Source organism: Trachurus trachurus, assembly GCF_905171665.1.
Source record: "Trachurus trachurus genome assembly, chromosome: 20".
Classification (NCBI taxonomy): Eukaryota; Metazoa; Chordata; class Actinopteri; order Carangiformes; family Carangidae; genus Trachurus; species Trachurus trachurus.
Genome location: NC_139911.1, coordinates 12,447,751 through 12,461,856, shown reverse-complemented (window position 1 = coordinate 12,461,856; position 14,106 = coordinate 12,447,751). Strand labels below are relative to the sequence as shown.

The following is a 14,106-nucleotide window of genomic DNA, read 5'->3' as shown; positions in this document are numbered from 1 at the left end:
CTTTGCTCAGCTGTTGTGCAGGAATGCATGATGGGAAGTGGGGAGGGGGGGAGGGGTGGGGGGCGGCGGGGCAATTCGTTTTTGCCTCAATTCTACTCTTACTTATTCTGTGGACCAATTCCAGCAGGGGTTTAGGGGGGAAATGGGGGGGAAAGGTTAGAGGGCGAAGGAGAACAGGAGAAGGGCACCAACCGTTTTTGTTTTTAGTTGACATTTTTTAAGATCATGAAATTAAAAACGTGCTGGAGACGAAGCAGCGGCGCCGGCTGTTGCACTCACTCGGAAGGCTTGGATTTCTCTCAGGATGACAAACAGCTGGAGGGGCCCAATGATTGAATGTGTTTGGCTGTCATTGGCCGCCCCCTGTCCAGTCAGATAGATGAGCTACAGTGGAGTGGGCGGGACGTCTTTAGATGGAGGTTATAGGAAGTTAACAGCGTCGTGGAGCTCATGCTGCGAGGGATTTTCATGTTGCCCCTTAAGCACAGTTCAAAAAGTCCATTGATGAATTGAATCAGCGTTGCCGACCGAATGAATTTGGTGCAAACCTGTAGAGAAACAACTCTGTTGTTGATTCCTCGGCCTTCGTCTTTGTTCTCTGCAGCTGAATGTGTACAAATGTAAGACTGTAGAACAACAGGGTCACGTCACGCGTACGACCCGCATTGTCAGACGAGAGACGAATCAAGATGAAGCGCACAATCAAACGCAGAGTCTCGGCTGCAGGCAGTTTCACAGTGTCAAAGTCCTCATGGATGTCAGTGGTCTGTTCTTGGGGGCAACAAAACTGCAGGGAGCTGGTTGTCTTAGATCATGTTCTACTTCCTCTGTTTTAGGTAAAACGAACAGACAAAAACATATTTGGTGAATGTGGTGCTTTAGAAAACCCCCAAGACACAAACACACACACACACATGAACACACAAACACACACCTACCTTCAGACACACACAAACGTGCCCCCAACTTGGCCTACACAACGTCAGTGCTCATATCACTATCTTCCACATCGTAACAGACACACGCTCCAGTTACTATTAGTGATAATGTTCTTCTCCTCCCCCACGTCAACACACCTACAATCACCATCTTAGTATGTTTTATGCCCCTCTTGTGTTCATTGTCTCAAATTTTGCAATATTTGTGTGTACAGCAGTATTTTAATAAAGAATATCAAAACATACACAACGGATGTCGTCTCTGTTTTTAGTGTTACAACTTCATTTTACATTTTGATATATTTTATAGCAAGTTTATACAACCAGGACAATACTGACAAGACAACATGGATGGGATTTTACATAAACAAATACATTCTTATGTGACTGTTCATCTTTAAAGCTGAAAATACTACATACAGTACTTGAACACACACTTGAGACTGCACAGCTCTTGAGGTTTGTTTTAATAGTAAAATGTCTGCGTTGTGGTTCCTGCATAGATTCATGACGCATTGTAGTGTCATGAATCTTTCCCAATCTAACCAACGCTCTGACCCCCATTTAACCACTATATTTCTTTTAAATGGAAAAAGATAAACATGATTGATGCAAAACTGTGGTTGCAAAGGCCACGGATGATGTTATGCAGCAATAGACTGCACGTCAACACCTCGTTTATACTGTATTAGGTCTGCGTCACCATGGCTTATGGTGTTTAAAGAGTGGATACATCTCTGTAGGGGAACGTCAGTTAATTAATTGCCAATTCATTTGCAACTACTGTGTCAGCTCTCTGGAGGTTAAGCACCGCATTTAATAGAATTAACAGCAGAGATGATATTTTTGTTTTTGTCAGATCTGAACGAATTAGATTATTACTTAATTTAGGATGAACCATCTAAAACTAACAGATTAATACAACAGCCCTTTAGTAAATCCAGCATGTATTAAGATTGTAATGTGAATTTTTTAAAAACTGTTTAGACACATTTAGACTACTTCAGTGTGGCATTTTACACATTTTTGATATCATTGCATTGTAGTGCCTAAATCCCCCATATTAATGAAGCAGTTCTGATCAGTGTTTCTCAAAATGGGTTTAAATCAAACAGCACTACTTTGGTAAAAACATAAACTTATATTTATAAAAAGAAAATATAAATAATGTTTTTAAATTAAAATAAATGTTTTAAAACCCTCCCCCTTTTTTAAAACCAGTCTACGATGGAAACTTGTGTTGCAACCTGACCACATTTGTCTGATACACAACAAAAATGGATTATTGGTTAGCAACAGGAGGCGAAAAAAAGGAAAGTCAGTTAGCTATCATCAAAATAAAAAAAATGCATCCAGGGCATATTATTCGTCTGCCAGCACTTTTGAGATTTCAAGTGGGCACTGTTGTATTGTTCACTGTTTTAATTATAGCTGCACCCCATAAACCGGCAGCTGAGTCTAATCAGATACAGACGTCAGACTAAAACAGATTAACAGGTGACTCTTCCTTAACAAGAATACAGCATAAAAATAAATACAGACAGATACATCCTGTCTAGCACATACAATACTTCAGTGAGTAATGACTTTTGTCCAGCATATAGTATCTGTGAAGAGGAATAGTTATTTCATACAGCAGTGTTCCTCTTCACAAAGCTCCGAGCATGAGGTACCAATATAATAGGTTTTAATAGCTGTGTAAATACATTCTTCATAACTGTGTAGGATAAGTCCTGTCAGGTAATAACATAGCTGCTCCTGGAAAGAGTTGCAATGCATTATGGTAATACTTGAGGAAGCTTTGTTGTATAACAGCATGTGATTTTTTTGGGAGACTGAGAAAAAGCAAATAAAAGTTTTGTTTTCAATCGAAAGAAACTATTTCTTATTTTGACTGAAGGAGGAAAACGGAAAAGGAAGACAAGAGGTTTACCTACAGAAATTATAATGAGGTAACGGATAAAACGGAAAAAAAAAAAAGCAGCAGGATACGCTGAAGAGCAGGAAAACATATTGACCCTGTGTAACGCTGTCAAAGAATTAGACAACAGCGGATGCTAGAGAGAGGGGTAGAGGAAGGCTGAGTTGTAGTCTGGTGGGGGCGAGCCGCCTTCGTCCGACTCCCAGTCACACGGCAGGATGGACGGCTCGTAGTCACGGAGACCTGTGGTGTCATTGCAAATGAAGGGGACCTGGTTGTCCCGACACTTGAAGGTGAAGAACCTAAATACAAAAACACACAGATTAAGAGTCACAACTTGTTTATTATGCTTTATATCAATTAGGCCTGTGTCTGTCGGACCAACACATTCCTTTACAACAAGGATTCTGCCTCTTTGTTTTCTTTATCTGGTTTGACACATCCAACACATGCACACTTATCTGTAATCAAGAGTGAAAATCATTTGAATATGTGCAAAGTCATTGTGTTTGTTTGCTGTGGAGATGATTGCACAGAGATGAATGACTGGCAGCATGTGAGGAAATGGGTTGAAAAGGTTAGAAAGGGAAAGTCCACCTGCTGAGCTTCCTGCTCTTGGTGTCGTCGTTATTCCACATCACGTGCTTCAGCTCCTCAGATGAAAGGACCATACCACTGTCGCTCTGCTCATCCTGAATGAAGGAGAGGATGCAAACGCCACATTATCACTTGGTTTAGTGTTTTTCCTGAATGGAATTGGGGATGCATTTGTGTGTGTGTGTGTGTGCATTCAAGCAGAAGTGAAGGTGTTTTCTTACATCAGGGTTGTCTGGATCCTCACAGGGCAGTTCCTCAAACGTCTGGAGTGTGGCCATACCCCTCATGTAACTGATTGGATTCAGATTCAAAACACAAGTTAGAAATTTCTCTACTTTCTCAACCTGTTTCCTGTTGTTTCTGTATTTAGTTTCACTTACCTCACAAGGCCCTCGTCCATCACTTTCACATCTGCACCTGCCTAGCTAATTTTTTATATTTTTCATCTTCCTCCTCTACCTCACTCGATCACTCATACACACACAGACTCATCATCATACTCTTTTCATTTTCTTATGTCCGTACCTTAGGTTTGTGACTGCAAGTGGGTTTTCTTTCATGGTCACACTGTGATTTTTGTCTCCAGTCATGAAAGATCCAAGAGGAATATAATCTTTTCCATCCTGTTAAAGGGATGAAACAGACGGGGGTTTGTGAGAACCTTTTTTGTGAGACTTATTTTGTGTTTTTCTCTTTTTTGTGTAGCCGTCAGCCTTGAAGCCCTGACCTGCTGAACTCTTGCTTGCAGCAGGTCTCCCAGTGTCTCCACCAGGTTGGTGAAGGTGGGTCGATCTGCGGGACTCGCCTCCCAACATGCCAGCATGGTGCTGTAACTGAACACATACAAGCACACAAGTATATTCAGGTAACACTTTATTTTAAGGGGTCCTTGTTCCTGTGTATCTACCTAATTAATTACAGTGTAATTACCTATGTAACCGTATGTAATAACATGTACTTACATTGTAAATACATAGTGTATTTTGGGGTACTTACAGGTCCTTGTTACACTTGTAATAAGAAATGCCAAAGTGGCCTCTCTCTTTGCACAAGCATTTCTTATTACAAGTGTAACAAGGACCTGTAAGTACCCCAAAATACACTATGTATTTACAATGTAAGTACATGTTATTACATACGGTTACATAGGTAATTACACTGTAATTAATTAGGTAGATACACAGGAACAAGGACCCCTTAAAATAAAGTGTTACCGTATATTCATTAATGTCAAGTCAAGTCAAAACATGAACAGTATCACAGTCTGGGTCACTCCTGCAGGCCTCTACTTGGTGACAAAAAGGTTTAAACTTTAAAAATCTTTATCTCTAAAGTCTTTCGGTGAGTTACAAACGCTTCAACCCACATCTCAGGTGTGCTGTACTCCGGCGCTCGCATCCTCGTCCCAACCTTCAGTCTGTGGCAGAACTCCTCATCAATGTGAAGACCAGGGTACGGTGAAGCTCCTGTTGAACAAACATAAACATATCAATACCTGAAAAGCCCAAACTACAGTGTGAAGAATAACCACAGAGAACAATGAACATTTCTCAGACATCCCAGAAAAGGAAAAAACAAAACAAATTATAAGCTCCACAAAAAACTATTTCTAAGTGGTTTTATATGGAATAGAGTGAGGTGTGTTTTACCCAAAGAGAAGATCTCCCAGAGCAGGATGCCGTAGGACCACACGTCACTCTGGGTGGTGAACACTTTGTCAAAGATGGACTCAGGAGACATCCACTTCAGAGGGAGACGGGCCTGTCAGCCAATCAGAGCACAGGAGCACAGTTACAAGTCGTTAGGCCACAAGTCACATTGATGTTCATTGGTTAATACTTCTAACAGACAAGACAAGTTTAAGTAAGACTAGATTAGTGATGTGGTTTACAGGATCTGTTTCATTTAGCTGCTTATCTTATTTTGACATTATGCAGTTCTTTTTTACAGTCGCATTAATAAATACTATTACGTTGTGATTTACAGAAAACCTTTTTGCCTGAAGTTATCTGTCCAAACTGTTTATTTGTAGTTGTTTTTTATTACTAATCTGAATAACTTATTAAACCATAAAAAATGCCACAACATATTTTAAAATTGACATAGTTGTGCTTGTTTGGTATCAGCATTATAATTAGAGCTACAAGTCGAGTGTTTCGCTTCATAAAACAGAGATGGGACAGTTTTTTATTTTCATTCATACTTTGACGGCTGACGCGTACTCACATCTCCCTTGCGGACGTAGTCGGGGTCTTTGTAGATGTCTCTGGCCAGGCCGAAGTCACAGATCTTCACCACTTTGTTGTCAGACAGCAGAACGTTTCTGGCTGCCAGGTCTCTGTGAATGCACTGATGTAGACACACAGAAAGCACCATTAACAACATATATACCCTATAAAACACATGCAGGTGTAGATTAATGCACACACAGTCTGCAGACCTTGCGAGAGGCCAGATACTCCATGCCACGAGCCACCTGGAAGCTGAAGGAGATGAGATCCTCCAGGAATAAAGGAGCGTTGGGGGCAGATTTGGGATCTAGCAGCAGAAAGAGAGCAGATGCATGGAGGTTAAAGGACAATAAAGTAGGAACTTAAGCTGTTTGAATTTGCGCAAACAGGAAAATGTTCTTCAAGGTGCTGTCTCACCGTGGCAGTTCTCTTTCTTGACCCTGTGATCAAACTCTGAACTAACATCGCTCTGGTCGTCAGAAACGCTGCTGCCACTCATCCCTCCTTGCTTTTCATCAGCCAACTAAGATTGGGGGAAAAAATATGTATTATTATCAAATATTGTATTAAATAGGGTAAAAAAAATGAGGACAGTCAAAGGTCATCATCTTCATTGATCTGTTACAGGCTATTTTCGGTCGCTTTTTTTGGTTGGCCGAAAGAGCGAGTCACTGAGTTCACCTATGTGGGGGCACAGTTTTGAGTCATGTTTAAACCTGTGAAGAAAATAAGGAAGTAAACATCCTGCTCAAGGACTGATAGCATCTTCGAACCTCAGACATTTTGCAGAAGTGAGTGTTTGAGAGCATCATTTTGTAATTCTGTACAGCATACAGAGATGATAGTGTTTTCCCTGAAGCTGAAACAGGGGGCCCCATGTTCACAGACATCTTGACGCATAATAGAGGCGAATCATAGCATATCGCCACACCATCTTTAACCGTGTTGGTCAGTGGCTACTGTGCTGACGCAGCTGAGCTCACCCGGTCGTGCACAAACACATCTCTCTTGCTCTTGAGGAAGGCAGAAAGGTTTCCATAGCAGCAATACTCCACAATGACCATCAGAGGCCCTGCACACAAGAGAGATTACAGTTATGACTGGTGTGAGAGTGTAAACACAGTAACACTGACATGGTGACTGACTGTGCCTTTAAATATGGACATGAATTAACTTTAAATATTATTATATATCACATATATTATTATTAGCCATATTTAGAGCAGACGATGCACGCACCCCCCAGCTTGGTGCAGGCTCCCAGTAGGTTGACCACATTCAGGTGGTGTCCAATGTAGTTGAGGATCTTCAGTTCAGTCATCAGAGCTTTGTGCTCGCTGGCTGTGGCGCCCTCTGGTGGACGACAGGCAGAAAAGACACAACAGGTGCTGAGACTTGGGATTTAGCTTCCTAACACAGTGGTTTTCATTTCAAAGTGGAGTCAAGATGAGAAAAAATGCAAATAACAAAATCAAATCAAATGATTATATTTTGAGAATTAATATGAAATATATTGTATAGTAATATAACATATTGAAACCTTATTTGCCATCATGCTCATCTTTCTAATTGCTTGCCAGTCAAAATATCATTCATGACGACGTCATTAACTGTGTTGACCTGGCAGTTTTTTTCAACTTTCAACTTTATTGTCCCCAAAGGGAAATTCATGTTGCAGAAAGGTAAAAAAAAAAAAAACACATAACATATAGAGCACATCCACACAAACTCTACACAACATTGAAATGGCAAGTACCCCAGAGGGCAAACTGGGAGCTGTTCCATACAATCGAGGAAATAAATAAATAAATAAATAAATAAGTGGAGTGTATCATAACTGTTAAGAATTTGAATTAAGTTGGGTAATGGCTTGTGTTATTAATGAGTTTTTCAGTCTATTTGATTTGACTTTTGGCAATCTGAATCTCCTGCCAGAGGGAAGGAGCTCAAACTCGGCATGGAGAGGATGGTCAGGACACTGAATAATGTCCTGAGCCTTAGAGATTATCCTCCTGTGAAAAATTATGGACAGATCGGGTAATGTGACCCCGATGATTTTACTGGCTACTTTGACAATATGTTCCAGCCTCTTTTTATCTTCAAGTTTGAGACTGCCAAACCAAGAGATGATGGCAAAGGTCAGGACCGATTCGACCATAGAATGATAGAAAATAGTCATCAATTTGCTGCACACTCCAAAACGGTTGAGCATCCGGAGGAAACGCAGTCGCTGCTGCGATTTTTTATACACAATGTCTGTGTTTTGTGCCTGACATCAAGCCTCAATCTCGGTGGGTTTGCAAAAGGGGTCCCCGGCCAGAAGCTAATGCTTATTGGGGGGCCGTTTGGGAACCCCTGTTCTAACACACGACCACCTTGTACCTTTGAGCATCTTGACAGCCACGGTCCTGCAGCTGGTGGCGCCGTCTATACCAAACGCACACGCCTGCATCACCTTCCCGAAGGCTCCGCGGCCCAGAGGTTTTCCTGCGAGGAAGAGAGAAGGAAGGCGATGCTGATAGGGAAAAGGGAGGTGTGTGTGTGTGTGTGTGTCTAATTGAGTAACATTATTAATTACTATTATCATCCATCCCCGGATGTGAGATGCAGAGATGAAGAAAAGATTTCAGGAGTCCATCTAAACTGAATCCCACCCTGATGATAGTGAGAGCTGATTAGTTCCAGTAAACACAGTTCACACCCCCCCTGCTGGAGTTGATTAGCGCGCCACAGACAACACAGACACAACGTCTGATTAATGGAATGAGAGTCACTCCCAATAATAATCTGATAAGACCTATGAGAAAGTCCTCGTATCAGTTCAGTGATCTTAAATACCTCCCCTCTGCCCCATCGCTGGATTACTCATCCAAAGATCCTTCCACTCGTATCACAGTCAGAGCTAATCATGCTGATGTTGACAAATCCTACATCATTTTAATCTGAAAGAAAAGAGACGTACCTAATTTGAGACGCTCTCGAGGAAACTCCCACTGGTTTGGGTCGTATTGCAGCCTCTCACACTGCTCATCTATTGGCCCCTCTCCTGTGTCCAGAATGATTGACAGGTACTCTGGCTTTGTGTTTGAGCTGTTGGGCTGTGTTTTACAGAGTCAATATCATGAAAACAAAAAGCAAACAGTGTGCAACAATACAGCTGTTTAAAAGTGAAGGTTGCTCTGTGACATTCACACTGTACTGTAGTCAAACCTACAGGCTCAGACCAATATTATGGGGTATTATGAGCTTAATAGTTATAAGATTAATAGTCGAAACTGACAATTACAATATTTTTGCCTCTTGGCCTGAATTATTAATATCTATCAGACATTTTTGTTATATGATTAATACATGTTGGACTGCACATGTAACAAAAATAGTCTAATCTATTCTAATCTATTAATAAAAATATATGTTCAATATCAAAACAAGTTTAAAGTTGTTTTTAAAGTGCACTGATGTGTTTGCAACATAATGGGACAAAGAAGATGAAGAATAATTTGAAAATGTCATTGTACTCTGTCTCTTCAGTCATCATGATAATTAGAGAGGTAAAATTCAGTTAAAAGTCATAGAATAAAACTTGGTCTTGTTTCTTCTCACCTGTTTCAGTTTTCGTATGAAGAGTGTGAGCAAAAGCCAGAAGAGAGTGGCGACCACACAGGTACAGGTGAGAGTGGGAATCTCCAGAAATGAGGACTCTGAGGCACCTGTAAAAACACACATGCACATACACATAAGTAATTAAGATTTACATTATTAAATGTAGTTTTCTGTTTGATGTTTTTCATTTTAATCAATTGATTTGATTGTACATGTTTTTTATTGTTGTTGTTGTTTAAATTCAACTGAAATTAAAACAGAGAAATACTAAATTAAAACTGCACTATGCGATTTTACTTGAGTGTGTGAAGTTAAAATGTATTCTTATGCTTTCCACTGGGGGCGCTACGTTTTCACCGTCGCATCATGAAATAACATTAATTATTTTTTTAAAGGGATGATGATGTAGATGTAGAAATGCCCAGCGATGTTGAGTGCAACGCAGAGCTTCTCTGAGATGCAGGCCGGACCCTTCCGCGGGAAATAAAAATGGGAGACAGCTTCCTTCCTGACTGATCAGAACACAACAACACACACACACACACACACACACACACACACACACACACACACACACACACACACACACACACACACACACACTCCTCTGTCCAGAACCGGACTGAGGAGCACGTCCACCACTTCTGTGAGGGAGCAGAGCTCAAACTGGAGCGTAGTAGAACTGCACAGATGCTCCATCCCAACCGGACGTATTATGAATGAGTGAGTGTGTGGGTGTGAATGATGTGAATGAGGAAAACGGAACAAAAGCAGTTTGTGTCCTACTTTGAGTCTATGATACTCAGATGATGATCATCTCCCATTAATAGAACTGAAACGTCACAGCCCAACGTACATCTACATCCATGAAAACAACCAGACAGCTAATTATAGCTCTGAGAACAATGCACATCCAGACATACCCTTATATGGACGAGCCCCATCTTCATGGCTGAGATAACCACAGCCAATCACAGGTCAAGCATCTTGAAGAAGAACACAACTGGTTTGACATATATACTCACCATTGACCCATATGTAGGCAGAGCTCTCTGCAGATCCCCTCTCATTGGTGGCCTGGCATGTATACAGACCCTGGTCCTCCCCTGTGATTCGATCAATATGGAGGCTCCCGTCTTCTGGTGAAATGACGATACCTTGCATATGGTGGGAAAATGTTAAAAGACCACATTACAGCTACAGGTTACATCAATAGTCTGTTTCCCTTCTCCTTTTTACCTGATCCCTGTAACAGAGCGTGCTCATCTTTGTACCATGTGATGGTAGGTGGTGGGACGCCCTGAGACGGGCAGCTGAGGGTCACTGAGCTGCTCACGTTGACAGTGCAATCTGTCAAATTATTATACAGCACCGGAGGCTCCAGAACTGGAGGGAGACACAAAAACATGCATGTTAACCCATTTATGTTGTACACTGCACTTTTTGCTCCCTGGACACCTGTCGTTATTCGTTACATGAAAAACATACCAACCTGAAATCAACTTGAAAACTACAATAATTAAATATATTGAATTTACAATAGTATATACGTATGATCCATTGATCCACTTTGATTTCAACATGAATCATATAGTAATACAGTAATATAGATTTTTTGAAGAGCAGCTTTCACTGATCCATTGTTAATATAAAACTTTACATTTTAGCCTTTAGTGACATTTTGCTGCTAACAGTCTGTAGCTTCAATTCAATCCAAGTAAGCCGTTGAATAGAAAATATTATGCAAAACAGACTGTATTGTTCACAGTTGTCTGAGTCCATTTGTAGTTATTTATAGACAGAAATTTCTAATGGAGTGAAATCACCGCTATTTTCTCCACAGTTTGTTGGACCAGTGCCACTTTTGCACAATTACTCTGTGTTGGTAGTTTCACATTTGTGTAAAGGAGAGGCCTTGAGTTCAACCTGTGAGTCAGACAACATCTGGGACCAGGAAAACTCCACAATACAATCCCATATTTCTAGAAGTTGTATTTCAACATGGGGACAGTAATTGTCCCATGAGTGAACACAATGAGTTGTAGTTTTTTTTTAGTTTCCCTCTCATGCACTTTAATTACACCACTGTCCTCATACACTATAATTAGATCAAATGACTCCTCATTCTCTGAAATGCTCAAACCCCATGTTTCAGTTGTTTCTCATTCTCCCTCTTTCTCTCTCTCTAGCTGCCCCACTCGTCTCTCTCTGGTCACCATGTCTCTCTAGTAATTCCTTTGTGAGGGTCCCGAGGGAGGAAGTTGTCCCGTTGAGCCCTGATTGTATAAAGAACAGCAGTAAAAGACATGAAGAAAAGTCACTTAACCAAGGCGACTGATTGTTGTTTCCCCTATCTTCCTCCTGGACAACAATTGATGATTGTCCGCGGGGGCTGGGGCCTGACAGTGTCTGATTGGCTGATTGTTCCTCCGGCCTTGTGTAGGGGCCTGTAAATGTGGCATTGTGGGAAGTGCCATTGTGTGCTCTTCCTCCAGACAAGAGCTCATTCCCACGTGAAAGAGGTGCTGAGCTGGAGCGCAAGAGCAAAGGCAGGGTGGGGCCCCAGGAAGCTGAGGGGACCCAATTCCCAAGCAGCAAGACCTCTGTGAGAGAGTGTGGGTGTTTGTTTGTTTGTTTGTATGTGCAACATATGTGCACGGCAAACATGAAGAGGCAGAACATGTGGTGTGGTCAACAATCATATTTGAATATAAAAAAAACAGCAATTAAGCTGTGTGAAGCTGCACGCTCAAGACCCCTGACCACAAATGGAGCCCCAATGATAAATATTGGTATCTGTTCAGCACCGAGTCCCTTGAACCATTCAGTCCCTGTTTCAGTGTTCAGGATTCAGGAAAGGGAAGGTCATAAAGATGTGATATAATGGTTTAATAAAATTGAATATTTCATTTCAGTAAAATATTTATAAAATGTATTTAAATTTATGTTTTATATAGCCTAAATTTGGCTAAGTGTGAGATAAAATGAAAAATGACTAAATAGGTCAGATCTGAAGGTTTAAAAAAAATTAAGCTGCTGTGAAATTCAAACTTGTCAAGTAACCTGAGCTCAGTTTTCTATCTGCATTTGTGACATTGAGAAAAATATGTGAAATTCAAGGGGTGGTTGTAAAACAGACTTTGTGTAATAAAAAAAAAAGTTTAATTTAAATTAAACGACTCCCCTGATCGGTTACTTTTTAATAAAAAAAAACATGTAGTGATTTTACCTTCCTACTAAATATGAGGATGAAGAGGAAACCATTAAATGGAGATGACTCACTCGTGACCTCCACCTGTGTGTCCAGATGTGTTTCCTGTCCCGTGACGCGGTGGCGGGCGGAGCACCTGTAGGCGCCAGAGTCTCTGGCTGTCAGGTTGCTGAGCAACAGGACCAAAGAGTCTGAGTACTCCCCCGATGTGACCTGCTGACGACTCGGGGATCGGACATCCTCCTCTGTGTCATTCACCCGTTGCCATGCCACCGCGGTGTACAGGTACCTATTGGCCACACAGGTGAGGTGGAGGTCCGCGCCCTCTCTGGGCTCCTCCTCCTGGTGTATGATGAAGCCTCCTGGGACGTCTGAGGGGGAAACACAGAGAAACCAAGAGATGTGTCTGGGAACATGAACAATCTCTAAGCCTTCAGTGATCTCCTGTTTGATGAATGAAGCCTTCTCAGTTTCCCCACATGCCTGAAACACACACTTAAACCCCTGATTCCACCAAACCTCCATTTTTTGCAACCTTTGATGACAATGTTGAATGGCTATTGTGGGTAAAAGCAGCTAGTGGAATACAGTGAAAAGCCTTCTTATTTACTTTAGCCATTCGAAACTTCCCGTGGAAACGGCTCGAGAGTTTCCTGATGGCAGATAGTGTTTATCTTTCCCGAACACCCCAAGGCCTCCCGAAATAAAGCGGACCTGCCAGTCCAAGGAAGTGCGCTGCACGGGGAAGTGGAACGATAAGAGCCCCAGTTTCCTGTTTCGCTCTCGCTCACACACTAACAGCTCTGCACGGCCTTGTGCGCAGACACACACACGCACTCATGCACACATTTAAAAACTTGCACAACACAAACAACCATAATCTGTTAGTCTAAGTTACAAATCTAACCACACATCAAAGGTACACACCTGCAAGATACAGGAGCCTATGTGAGCTGTCAACTGCACGTTGCACGTACGCTACTTTGTTCTGCCAAATACTAAACCTACACTGATATGTAGGTTGCAACCTTTGGTGTGTCCTATGAACTGTTTGTCCACAAAATTTCCGTGGTCGTTTATTTAAAATATCCTGTTTGGCTTTTAAACCTGCTGATCTACTCACTGTTTTATGTGCTTTTCCAATAAATTATCAAATTCAAACACTGTAAATGCGAAAAAGTTGCATTTCTTTTACACAAAACTAATGATGCAGTGTGTAAAGAAAATGTTATAAATGCTGCTGTCCCTTCACTGCCAAGTCCAGTCTACAGCTCTGAGCTTCATGCAGTGTCTCTTTATTCTCTGACACAGCGCCCTCTGTCTTACACTGAAGATAATAGTGAGGACTTGATACTTTTTTCCCCTGTACACTAAAAAAAAGTAGGAAAAAAAGCCCACACTTCACTGTCACATTTCCTCCATTTACTCTCTACTTATCTTATACTCTTGCACTTCTGCTTATTTAGCTTTATTTGTTTCTTCTTTTTTGCCCCTTTTATTATAGTCTCTTTGTTTATTTTGTTTGGGGGTTACGGTTAGGGATGTTAGCTTTTGTTCTGGGAATATTCATAGCAAAAGAGAGAAAGCAACAAGTTCAATGTGTCT

At 41.3% G+C, this 14,106-nt stretch overlaps 1 protein-coding gene across 1 annotated transcript in view; it reads right to left on the bottom strand.

Moving 5' to 3' along the window:
- Window positions 1-1,392: 1,392 nt before the first annotated feature.
- flt1 (fms related receptor tyrosine kinase 1) overlaps window positions 1,393-14,106 on the bottom strand; it is a 34,261-nt gene continuing 21,547 nt past the window's right edge. The window contains exons 13-30 of the mRNA XM_083995686.1: window positions 12,573-12,872; window positions 10,530-10,676; window positions 10,316-10,447; window positions 9,291-9,397; window positions 8,650-8,785; window positions 8,070-8,174; window positions 6,927-7,040; window positions 6,671-6,759; window positions 6,105-6,210; window positions 5,897-5,994; window positions 5,683-5,805; window positions 5,106-5,217; window positions 4,823-4,922; window positions 4,184-4,289; window positions 3,982-4,079; window positions 3,678-3,747; window positions 3,457-3,551; window positions 1,393-3,161 (exon numbers count right to left, since the gene is read on the bottom strand). Of these exons, the coding sequence (XP_083851812.1) occupies window positions 2,996-3,161; window positions 3,457-3,551; window positions 3,678-3,747; window positions 3,982-4,079; window positions 4,184-4,289; window positions 4,823-4,922; window positions 5,106-5,217; window positions 5,683-5,805; window positions 5,897-5,994; window positions 6,105-6,210; window positions 6,671-6,759; window positions 6,927-7,040; window positions 8,070-8,174; window positions 8,650-8,785; window positions 9,291-9,397; window positions 10,316-10,447; window positions 10,530-10,676; window positions 12,573-12,872 (2,204 nt within the window). The 3' untranslated portion in view covers window positions 1,393-2,995. The remainder of the gene's footprint in view (window positions 3,162-3,456; window positions 3,552-3,677; window positions 3,748-3,981; window positions 4,080-4,183; window positions 4,290-4,822; window positions 4,923-5,105; window positions 5,218-5,682; window positions 5,806-5,896; window positions 5,995-6,104; window positions 6,211-6,670; window positions 6,760-6,926; window positions 7,041-8,069; window positions 8,175-8,649; window positions 8,786-9,290; window positions 9,398-10,315; window positions 10,448-10,529; window positions 10,677-12,572; window positions 12,873-14,106) is intronic.